Genomic DNA, 13,911 nt, shown 5'->3' on the forward strand with positions numbered 1-13,911 from the left:
AGTAAAAAGAACATGTGCTAGACACAACTGGATTCCTATCCTCAAATTATTTACTAGTTTTAAGAATTCAGGCAGTTACTCAACTTTTCTGTTCTGCATTGGTAAAACTGTAGTACCTACCCTACAACATATCTGTGAAAATTAAATGACGTTAGATCTGTAGTATGGTGCCTAGTATTTCACAGTGAAAAAATGTTGGTTCCACTTTCTACCTCTGCCCCTTCTTCTCAACTGCACTAACAGAGAGTAAAATATTTCATTGGCTATTTACTAAGCTGTATTCTTTGAGGGTCTTTAGCTATAATTAGTCAAAAATCTAATAAAGATGAGGTGCCGAGGGAGAAGTAAAAGTAGAGAGAGAAAAAGTTTGGATGCAAGTAAGGCTCTTTTTCAAAAGGGCCCACACCAAAGGTAGGATCTCAAAAGAGTGATAGTAATGACTCTTAGGACTCAAGGATTAATCAGGTTATGAAATAGTACACCTAATAAAATGACAATGCAGTGACTAACAATAAAATTCTTTTTTATCATTTTGGAGAAAGAAACAGGAAAAGTCACACCATTAACAATCCATGATGCCAAGCTTCTGGAAGTAAAAATGTCCCAGCTAGGAGGGATGTCTCCCTCAGTTTGTTTTATCAATATGAATAAAAAGTATCTGCTCCTTCACCAGGAAGTCCTGTACTCAAAAAGAACTGACCCAAGTCTAAGAAAACAACCAATTCAAGTGTGAAGGGTTGAAGCTTCCAAACACAGCCACTTTTTCTGTCGTGCATCTCCATCTCAGTGGTGACATGGCCAATGCCCAGGGAACCTGTGGCAAGGATCCCAGGGTGAAGTAGAAGCAAATGTCTATGAACACTGTGTGGTGACAGTGGCTTACAGCCTCCAGACTCAGAGCTCTGCGTGGTGGGATTCTGCCTTCAACAACTCACTGGGCTTCATGAAGATGCCTTCCATGGCTTTCCAGTAATTGTTCTGGCTTGGCTGGGCCATGCCATGCACCTCTTTTTGCCCACTAATGGGTCGACCATATTGTTCTCCTGTGACAGACAGCAGAACCTCGGTAGAAGAATGCTTGAATCGCACCTCACCATCCCTCACCCAGTAGGGCCCATTACAGAGCACTGTCCAGTCATCCAGATAATCGCCTTCACCTTCCTCACCAAAAGCACTCACCTCCTGCAAGACACAGATAGTAGCAACATTAGCATGGCTGACACACAGGCTTGGAAAGGAGAGGGAGGCAATGGGAAAACATGGCTACCCAAAAGTGAAAAATGAGAGGCTTTCCAGTGTTATTTAAAAATAAATTAAATAGGGGCCGGCCCGGTGGCGCAGGGGTTAAGTGCGCACATTCCTTTCTGGTGGCCTGGGGTCCACCGGTTCGGATCCCAGGTGCAGACATGGCACCACTCATCAAGCCATGATGTGGCAGGCGTCCCACATATAAAGTAGAGGAAGATGGGCACAGATGTTATCTCAGGGCTAATCTTCCTCAGCAAAAAGATGAGGATTGGCAGATGTTAGCTCAGGGCTGATCTTCCTAAAAAAAATATAAATAAATAAATTAAATTAAATAAACTGTGGGAAATAAGGGAAAAAAAGACAAAGGACAGGAAATCAGTTGCCATAATATTATGGTCCAAACTTTTATTTTGTAAGTACTCCTATATTCAGCTTATGTTTTCTAATGTTTTCCTTTTTTAGTTCAGTGTATCTTAATAGCAAACTTACAGGAACAGCACAGCAGACAGACAACACTAAAAACATGTACTTGCATGTAGGACAACTCAGTTAGAAAAGTATAGTGAATGGATGGAATCTACTGTATGCTACAAACACCATTTAGTTGCCGTCAATAAGAAATTTACTTGTTTTAAAAAATCCAAATGCTGGCATTGTCCAGAAAAATTTAACAGGTTTATTTATAATTGTTACAAAGCAGAAGTGCTGAAACTTGTTCACTGAAACATTTTGACTTGCATTAACTCTTTATGTCCCTGCACTTATAGTAAAAGTTCACACACAAATGAAAATGGAAAAACGGCCAATGCCTGATTTCTGTCGCCTATTTTCCCACTTGCAATCATATCCTTAGGTACCTTCTGACCCCATGGAAAAAAAAATCTAATGTTCAGAACTACCAATAACAGGAAGAGCAATTTTTTTTTTTTTTTTTTTTTTTATTTGGAGGAAGATTAGCCCTCAGCTAACTACTGCCAGTCCTCCTCTTTTTGCTGAGGAAGCCTGGCTCTGAGCTAACATCCGTGCCCATCTTCCTCTAGTTTATACGTGGGACGCCTACCACAGCATGGCTGCCAAGCAGTGCCATGTCCGCACCCGGGATCCGAACCAGCGAACCCCGGGCCGCCGAGAAGCGGAACGTGCGAACTTAACCGCTGCGCCACCGGGCCGGCCCCGCAATTTTTTTTTTAAAGACTGGAATATTTCCCATCATAGTGGATTCTTAAGCACATTCTCCATGTATGTGGCGTGCTGCTAGCTGGATGTCTTTTGGCATCATCATTACACATTTGGCATGGATAGCACACAGGTTGGTGTCTTCAAAAAGGCATACCAGATAGGCCTCACTTGCTTCCTGCAAAGCACCAATAGCTGCGCTTTGGAAGCATAGATCTGTTTTGAAGTCCTGAGCAATTTCTCGCACCAGATGCTGGAAAGGAAGTTTGTCAATCAGAAGTTCAGGGGACTTCAGATAACGTCTAATTTCACAGAGCACCTCAGTACCAGGCTTGTAACAATGAGGTTTCTTCACCCTGCCAGTAGGGGGCACACTCTTGCAAGCGGCTTTTGTAGCCAGTTGCTTCCTTGGTGCTTTACCACCCGTTGATTTGTGGCCAGTCTGCTTTGTACCGGCCATGGTAGAGACCTCTTTACTTACCCCCCTTCTCCTTCAGCTGGAGCTCCACGAGCTGGAGGCGGCACTGGCATTAAGAGAGCGATGGCCTATGTTTTCTATTATAGTCTTAAAATACTTTATAAATCTCGTGCTTTGATTCTAAATATTCCTGCCTCATTCCTTTAACTAGATTTTAAGTGACCTGGTGAGAAACACAAGTTGGAGAGGGGATAGGCTCTGGAGACACGCAGACCTTAAATCTCAGCTCCCTCTCTAGCTGTGTAACTCCTTTGAGGCTTCATTTTCCTCCTCCATAGAATGACAATATCACCTTACAGAATAATTGTGAGAATGAAATAATAAACTTTAACTGAACAAATTATAGCAGATTCTACCTTCTACTCCTCTACTAATCCCATTCTCCTTAAGGCCAAATATTCAGAGTTTCTATCACAATAAAAAAGTTACTGATTATTTCAGAAATATTACTTTTAAAACACACTAATAGCAATATAATTTTAAATGATTAAAAAGCGGTCATTTGGAAATAGAGTCTATAAGACTAAAGGCAAAAAGTACTGCACATAATTAACAATTCTACTATATTTGTATATTGGAACTGAACAAATAAGTAAATGGATGACAGTGACGGGAGCCAAGCATCTCACTGTTAGAACGGGAATTTACAAATAAGCAAAGGGAGGAGGCTAGAATGATCCATGTGGTAATGGATTAGAGTTGGAGACACCAGTAAGAACTTATGTTTAACTTAATATACATACAGATGGTTACACATATAAACATTTATAGATATGTATATATATGTATACACACATATTTCTTTGTTCTGTCAGGTGAGAGGGACTAAAAGAGACAACACCCCAGTAGCAACGAGCTCATGTAGGGCCCAGATCTTGGTTTGTAATACCATTCTCCAAGAAAAGGAAGCAGGGTTCCTTGGAGAAATAGGTGATTCTAGGACTGTGGCAAGAAATACACAAGATGAATTTGGAACATCTTTTAGTGCCAGAAAGTAAGAAAGTATTAAAACACATCCACACACATACACAATGATGGGAGTATGTCAAATGGACACAGGAGACAACTGAAAGAGCTTCCAGCAGCCAAAGTTGGAACAATTTGAGCAAGAAAATAAAGACAGTGGTATTGAATTATAACTCAAAGTATAAAATAAATATCCACGAGTCCATATTGATATAAATAAATGATTGAATAAACAAAGAGTAAAGAGACAAATCTCTCATGCAGAAGAATTCCAAATACATTATTTAGCTACTCCACCCTAAAGGAGAAGCATAACTCCTTTCTTCTTAAGTGTGGGCCGTGCATAGTGACTTCCTTCCAAAGAGTACAGTATGAAAAGGGGGGAAACAAAAAGAATAACTTTACAGGAAAAGACTGGCAACACTACTTCAGCCAGGTAACCAATAACAATAGTTATAGTAAAATTATGTAGATAGTATTTACACTTGATACCCATGTGATAAAAATGGCACTTTACCTCTGTTGTCTTCCTCCCAAAAATCTTTAGAAATCCAGTCTAATCAGGAGAAAAATATCAGACTAATTCCAATAGAGGAGCACTCTATAACAAACCTGACCAGCACTCCTCAAAACTGTTAAGGTCATCAAAAACAAGAAGAATCTGAGAAACTGTCACAGCCAAGAGGGGCGTAAGGAGACATGACAACTAAATGTAATGTGCTGTCCTGGATGGGATCCTGGAACAGAAAAAGGACAGCGGTAAAAACTAAGGAAATCGGAATAATCTATGGACTTTAGTTGATTGCTTTATTAACTGCAGTTAACTTTAGTTATCACTTTATTAACTGCAGCAAATTTACCATACTAACGTAAGATGTTATCAGAGAAAACTGTGCAGAGTCAGGGTGGGAGGGAAGCAGTCATTAAGGGTTCCACATGCCCCCAAAAATTCAAGGCTTAAAAAAGTAGCAAAGGGGCCGGCCCGGTGGCACAGCAGTTAAGTTCGCACGTTCTGCTTCGGCGACCCAGGGTTCGCTGGTTCGGATCCCAAGTGCAGACATGGCACCGCTTGGCAAGCCATGCTGTGGCAGGCATCCCACATATAAAGAAGAGGAAGATGGGCATGGATGTTAGCTCAGGGCCAGTCTTCCTCAGCAAAAAGAGGAGGATTGGCAGCAGTTAGCTCAGGGCTAATCTTCCTCAAAAAAAAAAAAGCACAATATCTAGTTCATTTTCCCAATGTGGTTGGCATCATTAAAAAATAATAATTTTTATTGCAAGTTTGGAAAACACTGGGTTTCCTTATTGCAGGATTTATCAGGACAACTTATGATATGTTAACGTATACCTATTCTGTTTTTTCCTCCTCATTTTTTGATTTGATCCAGATGTAAAGTCTCCATTTGGACCAGAAACAATTTCCTTCACACTTGTAAGACAAAGCCAGTTCTCCAGGTCTGCACAAAAGAGAACGTCTACACCTGAAAAAGAAAGGGCTAAGAACCAAGATATCAAAGAACTGAGTAATGAACAGAGCAGCAATGGTCCACAGGATGCCACCTCACCTGGTTTCCAGAAAGAGGTGAAGTGAAGTGGTGACTATGGAGGTTTCGGCCAGTGTTGACATGTGTCAGCCGGATGGGCTGGCCACATCTGATGGGGGTTCCCCTCTCACACACTGTGGCAGTCTTCCCCCGTATCCTCCAGTAACTATTGCTGTCATCCACAGAGGTTACACCTGTCACTGACTGCTGCCCACTACCTGCAGTCAAAAAAAAAAGAAAAGAGAGTGAGCTCAACCTGACCCCTCTCTTTCCTATGGCCAATAACGTGCCCTGTATCATAAAATAGGTTTGGAGGTGTGGGGAGGAAACCCTATGTTTGGTAATATTTCCTCTTCTACAACATTAAAATATACATATGAGAAATACTAGATGTATTTATGTAGTAGTAGTAGTTATATGATAAACCATATTTAAGAGTGTACCAGGGGGCCGGCCCCGTGGCTGAGTGGTTAAGTTTGCGCGCTCAGCTTCAGCCGCCCAGGGTTTCACTGGTTCAGATCCTGGGCGCAGACATGGCACCACTCGTCAGGCCATGCTGAGGCTGCGTCCCACATGCCACAACTGGAAGGACCCACTACTAAAAGTATACAACTATGTACTGGGGGGCTTTGGGGAGGAAAAAGCAGAAAAAAAAAAAAAGATTGGCAACAGTTGTTAGCTCAGGTGCCAATCTTAAAAAAAAAGAGTGTACCATATCAGAAAATCCCAAGAATTTGCATGAAAGGGCACTAAATAAATGAACACGTAGTTTTTTTGAAGCACAGGCAGTGTTTACCTGTATATACTATCCTGGATAGCCCCTGGTATATGTCAGGTATCTAATCATATAATTTTAACATGTTTGTAACATTATTCAATGATTACTACGTATGACAATCAAAAATTTTTTTTTAAACATTTTGTTTTTTTCCTTTTTCTCCCCAAAGCCCCCCGGTATACAGTTGTATATTCTTAGTTGTGGGTCCTTCTAGTTGTGGCATGCGGGACGCTGCCTCAGCGTGGCTTGATGAGTGGTACCATGTCCGCACCCAGGATTCGAACCAACGAAACCCTGGGCCACCTGCAGCAGAGCGCGTGAATTTAACCACTCAGCCAGGGGGCCAGCCCCGACAATCAAAAATTTTTATCACATTTCACCAGTTTCGTTAAGACCACTTTTTGCTGTCAACTTTAATCTAAGCAGGCATTACAGTTCCCAAATCCTGTAAGTGACCGATCAATGCATTATAAAAGTATTCTTAAGTCATCTAAGTTTGATTAATACTGCCTCATGTAGTACAACTGCGCAGGTTAAAAGGTACTGGGTTAAACACATAGCTCCAGGCTTAAAAAAAAGGAGGGGCTCGCCCCGTGGCCGAGTGGTTAACTTCATGCACTCCGCTTCGGCAGCCCAGGGTTTCACCAGTTCAGATCCTGTGCGCCGACATGGCACCAATCATTAGGCCACACTGAGGCAACGTCCCACATGTCACAACTAGAAGGAACCACAGCTGAAATATACAATTATGTATTGGGGGGGATTTGGGGAGAAAAAGCAGGAAAATAGAAAAGGAAAATACACAAATAATAATTGCTAGTTAGCTAATGTATACTGAGCGCTTACTAGGAGTCAGATACCAACCCAAGCCTTTTGCCTGCATGCTCCTATTTGATACATGCATCTATTCTCTGAACTAGGTATTATTATTACTATTATTATTATCCCCATTTTACACTGAAGTGTTAGAAGGGTTGAACAGTATGCCCAAGGTTACACTGCTCCAAGAGACAGTGCTGGGGTTTGAACCTAGGCCACCTGATTCTAGAACTCACACTCTTAACCACTCTACCACACGGCCTCCCACAAAGCTGTATTTTCTGTCAAGCTCCCCCAAACAGGCCACTTTTCATATTAACTCCGGGGATATTCTCTTTCCTAGGCCTCACTCATTACTCAATTCTTTGAAAGCACTCCCTATTTCCCACTTTCCTCAGTTACTCTCACCTACTTCTCCCAGCTTTGCCTTCAGTCCCCCAGTCCTGCCTGACCATAGCCTTCTGATGACACTTCCCTTTTACCACAGTCATCTGCGGGAATGTTTGTAGCTAAACTACCAGCTTCTCTTTATTACTTCTTCCACTCAGCTCGTAATGATTTTGTTACGTCTTAAAAAAAAAAAAAAGGCAAACCAACCCACCCTCCTTACTTCTGGGTACTGCTTTACAGTTCTCTTGGTCCTCACTACCATGATGCTTCCCTAAATCATGATCTACACTTTGTCTCCTACTTTTTCACCTTCTATTCAACTCTCCACTTCCTCTCCCATCCTTAAAGCTTGGGATTACCCAGGGTTCTATCCCTGGCCCTTATCTATTCTTAAATACTTGTGGAGGATCAGGACAAAAGCATTCATAAGTACTTCAACAAGTTTTTCAAGTGATTCAAATTGACACCAGATTGAGAACTGCCGTTCATCCTGGGCAACCTCATTTTACTCTTTCCACATCTTCAACCACAACCTGTACAATCCTGTTGTACTTAACTCTGTATCTCTGGCTCAGCACAGATCTCTCTTTTGAGCTCCAGACTGGACCTGGTTCTCACTGGGCTACCCATCAGGAGCACGTGAAGAGAGCTTTTTAAACCTACAGATTCCTACTGGCAGGCCTCTCTCCACTCACATTCTGATTTAGTAGATCCAAAGTAGGAAACTAGATCAAATTAAAAAGTAATAAGCCTGGGGGCTGGCCCCGTGGCCGAGTGGTTAACTTCACACACCCCACTTCAGCGGCCCAGTGTTTCACAGGTCCGAATCCTGGGCGCAGACATGGCACCGCTCATCAGGCCATGCTGAGGCGGCATCCCACATGCCACAGCTAGAATGACCCACAACTAAAATATACAACTATGTACTGGGGGGATTTGGGGAGAAAAATGAAAAATAAAATCTTAAAAAAAAAAAAGTAATAAGCCTGACACACAGTAGGTGTTCACTGAATGGTTACTAGGATTATTAAGACATCCCAACAAGGACAACTCCTTTCCTAGTCTAACTGGTCAGACAGGTTTTGGGAATCAGGAACCACAGACTAGCCCCCATCTGAGAGAACTCCTTCCTTTCTTAGCTAATAGCATCATCAGTCATCCAAGACAGAAATCTAGCAGTCATTTTAGATGCCTCTCACATCTCATAAGCTACGCTTTTTTCTGTTTTTCGTCTTTGTTTTCTTTTAACTTGCTGACTAGTTCACTACTGTATCCAGGCATATATTAGGAGCTCATTAAATCTATACTGGATGAATGAACCCACAATTAATGAATTATAAATAAACCCACAAACTAAGCATTTTCATTTGTTAAGTTAAAAAGCCCTCTAAATAGTTTCCTCTCCAATTCCAGTGAGTCCTTTAGTTTAAGCTCTTTACAAGAAGAAAAGTAAGGTTTCAGTAAAAAGAGGCCAAAGAAAAAGAGTTGAAGTGCAAGTGTAAGATGCACAAGAGCTAAAAAAGAGTCATAGTCAAAGAGTGAGCTCTTGGAGTTTGAAACTTCAAAGATACGGCACTTACTGTAACTTTCTACATGTCTGTCTCCCCCGCACTGAGTAGTACCAGCCTGGAGTAGCTGAAAGCAGGCTATGAACCTGAACATATCTGGATCAAACCCTGTCCTTGTCAAACACTAGGCGCAAGGCTTTGAGCATGCGAATTATTTCTGAGTCTGTTTCCTCATCTGTAACATGAGATTAACAGTCTCTACCATGTATGAAAGTTATAAACCTGAAAAAGTATATATGTAATGTCCCTGGCACGTAGCTCACCAAACAGAAGCTGGTATTACGATAAAGATGCCTTTGGACAACTCAATTCTCCGACTCTCCGCCTGTAGATCTCAGGAACCTCCCCCAGCCTCCCCTAACCTCCCCAGACCACACCCCTCATCTTTTCCCTAGGCCCCGCCCCTCCGGAGCCTACCAGGCCTTGCCAGACCACCCGCACCCGGGAGGCAGTACCTGACCCATAGCGCACGTCGTGTGAGTGCAGTCGCACGTTGTGGCGCGTATTCAGTAGCTTCACTACAGAACCGCATGTAACGACAGCCAGATTGGACGCTCCCACAGCACTCCACAAACCCGCGAACAACAGCAGCAATACCACAGACATCCTCGCTGTAGCGCGGAGCCCCTAGTCTACGAAGAAAACTCGGCCCCTCCCCGGAACCGGAAGCTGCAGGCGGAACCACAGAGAGGAGGAAGAAGAAGCCCTAGTCTGGTCTTTATGGTTCTTTTGGCTAGAGTGGCCGGAGGAAGCCGCTAGGCCTGGTTGCTTCCAATCCCTTCCTTCTGTTCCCGGGGCTCTGTGACAGCTGCCTTCCTGAACCGCTTCGGCCAGTTTTCGCGCCCCCCGGGACAAAGCGCCGAGAACCCGGTGGGAGAAGAGAGCAAAAAATGGCCCGCCCACTCCCAGTGACAGAGAGCCGGAAGTGACGTAGCACGTTGACGCAGCAGCGGCGGCGGTGGCGGCGGAGGGGCCGTGCGGTGGGTCTGTACTATCCTTTCCCAGTCTCGGTTCGACGACTCCATTTTCCTCGGTGGGGGCTTAGCGCACCGGAGGAGCGGCGGGCTTCAGGCAGGTACAGTTCAGACTGGAAAGCGTGTTCCTCAAGTGCGTCAGGTGGGGAGCTAGGCTCCTAGGGCCTGGTCCTGTAAGGGAAGAGGCACTGGAGAGCCCTATGCGGGAAGAAGGGGGCCCCCGGCCTTCACTGCTCTAGGAGGGAAAAAGAGGACGAAAGTGGGGTAGTTGCTCAGAGTCTCAAGGCGTTTCCCAATTCTCTGCCACCCAGAACCAGTGAACTGGGCAGTCTATTGTATGAACAGGCTCCCTGGGATCCCGTCCTTCTCTCGCAGCTTCTGAAAACTGGGCCACGCCAAAGGATGGGGAATGGAGGGGACCTGGGGCTTCTGAGTCAGGATCAGGTGATCCAATTGTTTGTTCTGGGGATGTGAAAGCTACGGAGCTTTCATCAGCTTGGCCATGAGGCTAGAGGACGATGCCAAATTCCATCTTTTCCCATATTGTTGAGTAATAAAATTAGAAGTTTTTGTAGATGGCTACGTCCCCCAAACGCCTACCACAAACATCGGGATGGGCTATTAAGTCAAAACTTCCTTTTTTTCTAGTTTCTACCTTTTTCTCCAGGCACTCTCTTGAACGGGCTGGAGTGGTTCATTTCCCTTGGTTGTTGCAATAGCTGATACTTATTTTTCTTTAAGAGGATGCCTAAGCTCTCTGAAAATACGTCCGCGGAAATTCACTGTGGTATCAGAAGTAGCAAAGGAGGATTAAGTTACACTGCTGCTGTTAATGAACATATAGAGTGTAAACAATTTTGAATTTGATTAATTTCTTAGGGAAAAATCTCACTTCCACTGTTTATTTGAAAATTACTGGTTTTTTAAGTCTTTAGTGTGTTGATTACAAAAGTATGATTGCTCCCCCATTAGCTATGAATTTAGAGCCCTTTTCCATAAGTTGGGCTCCTTCAGCCAATACAAGTCCATTCTTATTCACTTGGATTGTGTGGCTACTAGATTAGATTAGTATTGTTACTCCCTAAAAGGTCTAAACCTCATCAAGGAATTAATCACATCAGGAAGTGGTGCAGTCTGGAGAGGTTCACTCACATTTTACAGTGCTCTCAGAAGACCTTCACAAGAAAGGAAGCCTACCCAGTATGGGGGAAACATACGGTCTTTCAAGGCACATAAATTTGCCCTTGCTCCTGTGTTCTTGGTCTCAGTAAATGGCACCACAATCAGAATCCTGTGTATAATCCTTGGATCCTTCTTCATTATTTCCCGATAAAATCAATCACCAGATCCTACCTCTCCATAAAAATCTGTTTCCATCAACATACAAATTATGTCCTGGTATCCCTCTCATCTCCCACCAACTACCATCCTACTCTTTTGCTATCCCTTCACAGCCAGATTTCTACCTGTGTCAACTTTCTTGACTTTTATTCATTCTTCAGCTTACATGAGTCTGGCTTCTCTTCTGACTACTCCATTGAAGCTGCTCTTGTCAAGGTCACCAGTGACTTCTGTATTGCTAAATCCCACGGATACTTTGTTCTCATCTTCCTCAGTCTCTGGAGTATTCTACACAGTTTACCCCTTTCTTAAAACTCTCTTCTCTTGACTTTGTTGACGCTTCACTCCTGAATTTTCCCCATTTCTCTGGCTGCTACTTCTCAGTGTCCTTTACTAGCCACTTTTGCTCTCTACCTGAGACCTAATGCTGAATTTCCTTCAGAGTTCAATCCTGGGTTCTCAGAATGCTGCTTTTAGGTGATCCAGTCCCATGGCTTTAATTACCATCTGAAAGCTTGCAACTCCCTAGTTTAAACTTCTAGCCCAGCCCTCTCTTCTCTAGGTTCAGGAATCACACACAGAATGCCAATTTAATAGCTCCATTTGGATGTCTGTTAGAGATCCTATACCTAACATAACAAAAAGAAAATTTTGCTTTTCCCTGTCGTCGTTCTAAACCTGGTCTTCCCTGTCTCACTAAGTGGGCTCCCGTAAGTTGGGCTCCTTCAGCCAATAGAAGTCCATTCTTATTCACTTGGATTGTGTGGCTGCTAGATTAGATTAGTATTGTTACTCCCTAAAAGGTCTAAACCTCATCAAGGAATTAATCAGGCTCTCATCTACATGGTTACCAAAGCTAGACCTCTGGGAATCATGTTGGATTCTTCTCCCTTACTACCTGCCTTCCCCGAGTCTTTCAATAAGTCCTGTGACTTCTACCTCCAAAATGTATTTCAGATCTGTCTTCTATTTTCCATCTCCACTGCTACCACCATGTTCCAAACCAACCATCATCTTTTGCCTGGACTCCCACAATAGTATCCTCAGTTTTCCCTACTTCCACCCAAATCACCCTCCAGGTAGAAATTTTTACATTTTTACATCCCCCTCCCTTTCTCATTCTTCTGCCTTCACCATTCTCTGGTCACACTGGCCTTAGAGTATCACCTACCATAGGCCAAGTTCTTGCCCACCTATTCTACCAGGTACCTCTTCCCTTGGCTCTGTATACCATATCCTACCCATTCTTGCTATCTCAGCCTAAACTCACTCACTCAGAAGTCAGGGTATTTATTTCCTTCCTAGCACTTATAGCAAGGTTTATTATATTCGTTTGTGGTTTGTCTCCTGCACCAGAATACAGGTATCCTGGGGGCAGGGACTTTGTCTTATACATACCTAGTATGTAGTAGGTACTCATTAAATAATTTTTTGTTGAATTAGCAAGTAAATTAAGTCAGTAGTGCTCTTTTATACACTGGTTCTCTGCAGGGGCTTCCCAGCACCTTGTGAATAGAGTCTAAAATCCTTAAGTTAAAATCCTACCAAGATGTATATGACTTCACCACCAACTCATTATGAACCCTACTCTCTCTCCCCAAACTGGCCCTCACTGTTACTGCCACAGAGCATCCTGGGCCTTGTTCTGGGAGAACTCTTCTCAAAAACCACCACTCCTTGAACCACCTCCGAAGAAACAGCTCCTCCACTTAGCCAATTCCTCTTCACTCTTAAGCTTTTTATTTAAAGTTAGTTTCTCAAAACCAGGTTAGGGTCCTCTATTACAGCCTCCCATGGTACCTTTGTCATCAATTCTTTAAAGACTTTCTATACTTCTAGGTCAGGGGTCCTAGGTCCTAGCCAAACTAAGCCTCCTGGGTCAAATTAGGCCACTCCCGTTTATCTACATATTGTCTATGTCTGCTTTTGTGCTACAATGGCAGATCTGGCCTTCTGTAGTTTGCCAGCCCCTGTGCCAGAGCAAGAACTGTATGTTTTCCAGTGTGTAGCACAAGGCTCGAGAACTGTTACCTCCTCCCTGTGTTGCCGGGATTCTGAATCTGGTTATGTATTTCAATTGTTTCTGCTCTTCTTTTGCCCTTTTCTTGTTTCCCCAGGAAACATAGAAAGAAAAGGGATACCTAATATTTCTAAATTACTTACTATATGCACCATTATTAACAGTAATGCGTTTTATACCCTGGCACTGAAAAGATTCTAAGACTGTTATTTCGTATAAGTAAGGTGTGCATGTTAACATGATTATAGGTGGAATTAACCTTGCCTGTATTTTAACATCTTGACTTGGTGTGATTAGGATTTTTCGTAACAGTGTTCTGAATCCCAGATTTAAAAGAACTTGTCTTAAGTGGACTCTGAATACTTTTATTTACTGAACTTAGAGGTTTTTGTATTCCAAATTGGGTAGTCACTCGTGAACACCTTTGGAATAGCCCTAAGCCGTTGCTCATAAATTATAGAATGTCTTATAGTTTGAGCTCCACACCAGACTTCTGGAGCTTTTCCCCAGACCACTAGGCCTTTTCAAACCTAAGCCTTTGCTCATGTTGCCTTTTTCCAGACTGTCTTCTTAACTCCTCTCAATTCAAGCATCACCTTTTCTGAGGCA

At 43.1% G+C, this 13,911-nt stretch overlaps 3 protein-coding genes and 1 long non-coding RNA gene across 5 annotated transcripts in view; 1 reads left to right on the forward strand and 3 right to left on the reverse strand.

Annotated features, from left to right (window-relative positions):
- Positions 1–506: 506 nt before the first annotated feature.
- Positions 507–9,651, reverse strand: SDF2 (stromal cell derived factor 2). The gene is made up of 3 exons (XM_008527773.2): positions 9,423–9,651; positions 5,434–5,630; positions 507–1,182 (listed from the first exon to the last, which is right to left on the reverse strand). The coding sequence occupies exons 1-3, from the start codon at positions 9,571–9,573 to the stop codon at positions 895–897; spliced, it is 636 nt and encodes a 211-aa protein (XP_008525995.1). The 5' UTR covers positions 9,574–9,651; the 3' UTR covers positions 507–894.
- Positions 1,357–5,352, reverse strand: LOC139074106 (uncharacterized). The gene is made up of 3 exons (XR_011523548.1): positions 5,217–5,352; positions 4,386–4,605; positions 1,357–1,546 (listed from the first exon to the last, which is right to left on the reverse strand). It is a non-coding gene; the product is annotated as an uncharacterized lncRNA (long non-coding RNA).
- Positions 2,429–3,036, reverse strand: LOC103555951 (histone H3.3A-like). The gene has a single exon (XM_070562722.1). The coding sequence runs from the start codon at positions 2,882–2,884 to the stop codon at positions 2,471–2,473; it is 414 nt and encodes a 137-aa protein (XP_070418823.1). The 5' UTR covers positions 2,885–3,036; the 3' UTR covers positions 2,429–2,470.
- SUPT6H (SPT6 homolog, histone chaperone and transcription elongation factor) overlaps positions 9,632–13,911 on the forward strand; it is a 30,532-nt gene continuing 26,252 nt past the window's right edge. The window contains exon 1 of one of the 2 annotated variants that reach the window (XM_008527769.2): positions 9,632–10,042. The gene's annotated coding sequence lies outside the window, so the exon portion shown is untranslated. The remainder of the gene's footprint in view (positions 10,043–13,911) is intronic. The other variant, XM_008527771.2, reaches the window with a different exon arrangement.

The sequence above is a fragment of the Equus przewalskii genome, chromosome 10 (assembly GCF_037783145.1).
Source record: "Equus przewalskii isolate Varuska chromosome 10, EquPr2, whole genome shotgun sequence".
In the NCBI taxonomy this organism is placed as follows: domain Eukaryota; kingdom Metazoa; phylum Chordata; class Mammalia; order Perissodactyla; family Equidae; genus Equus; species Equus przewalskii.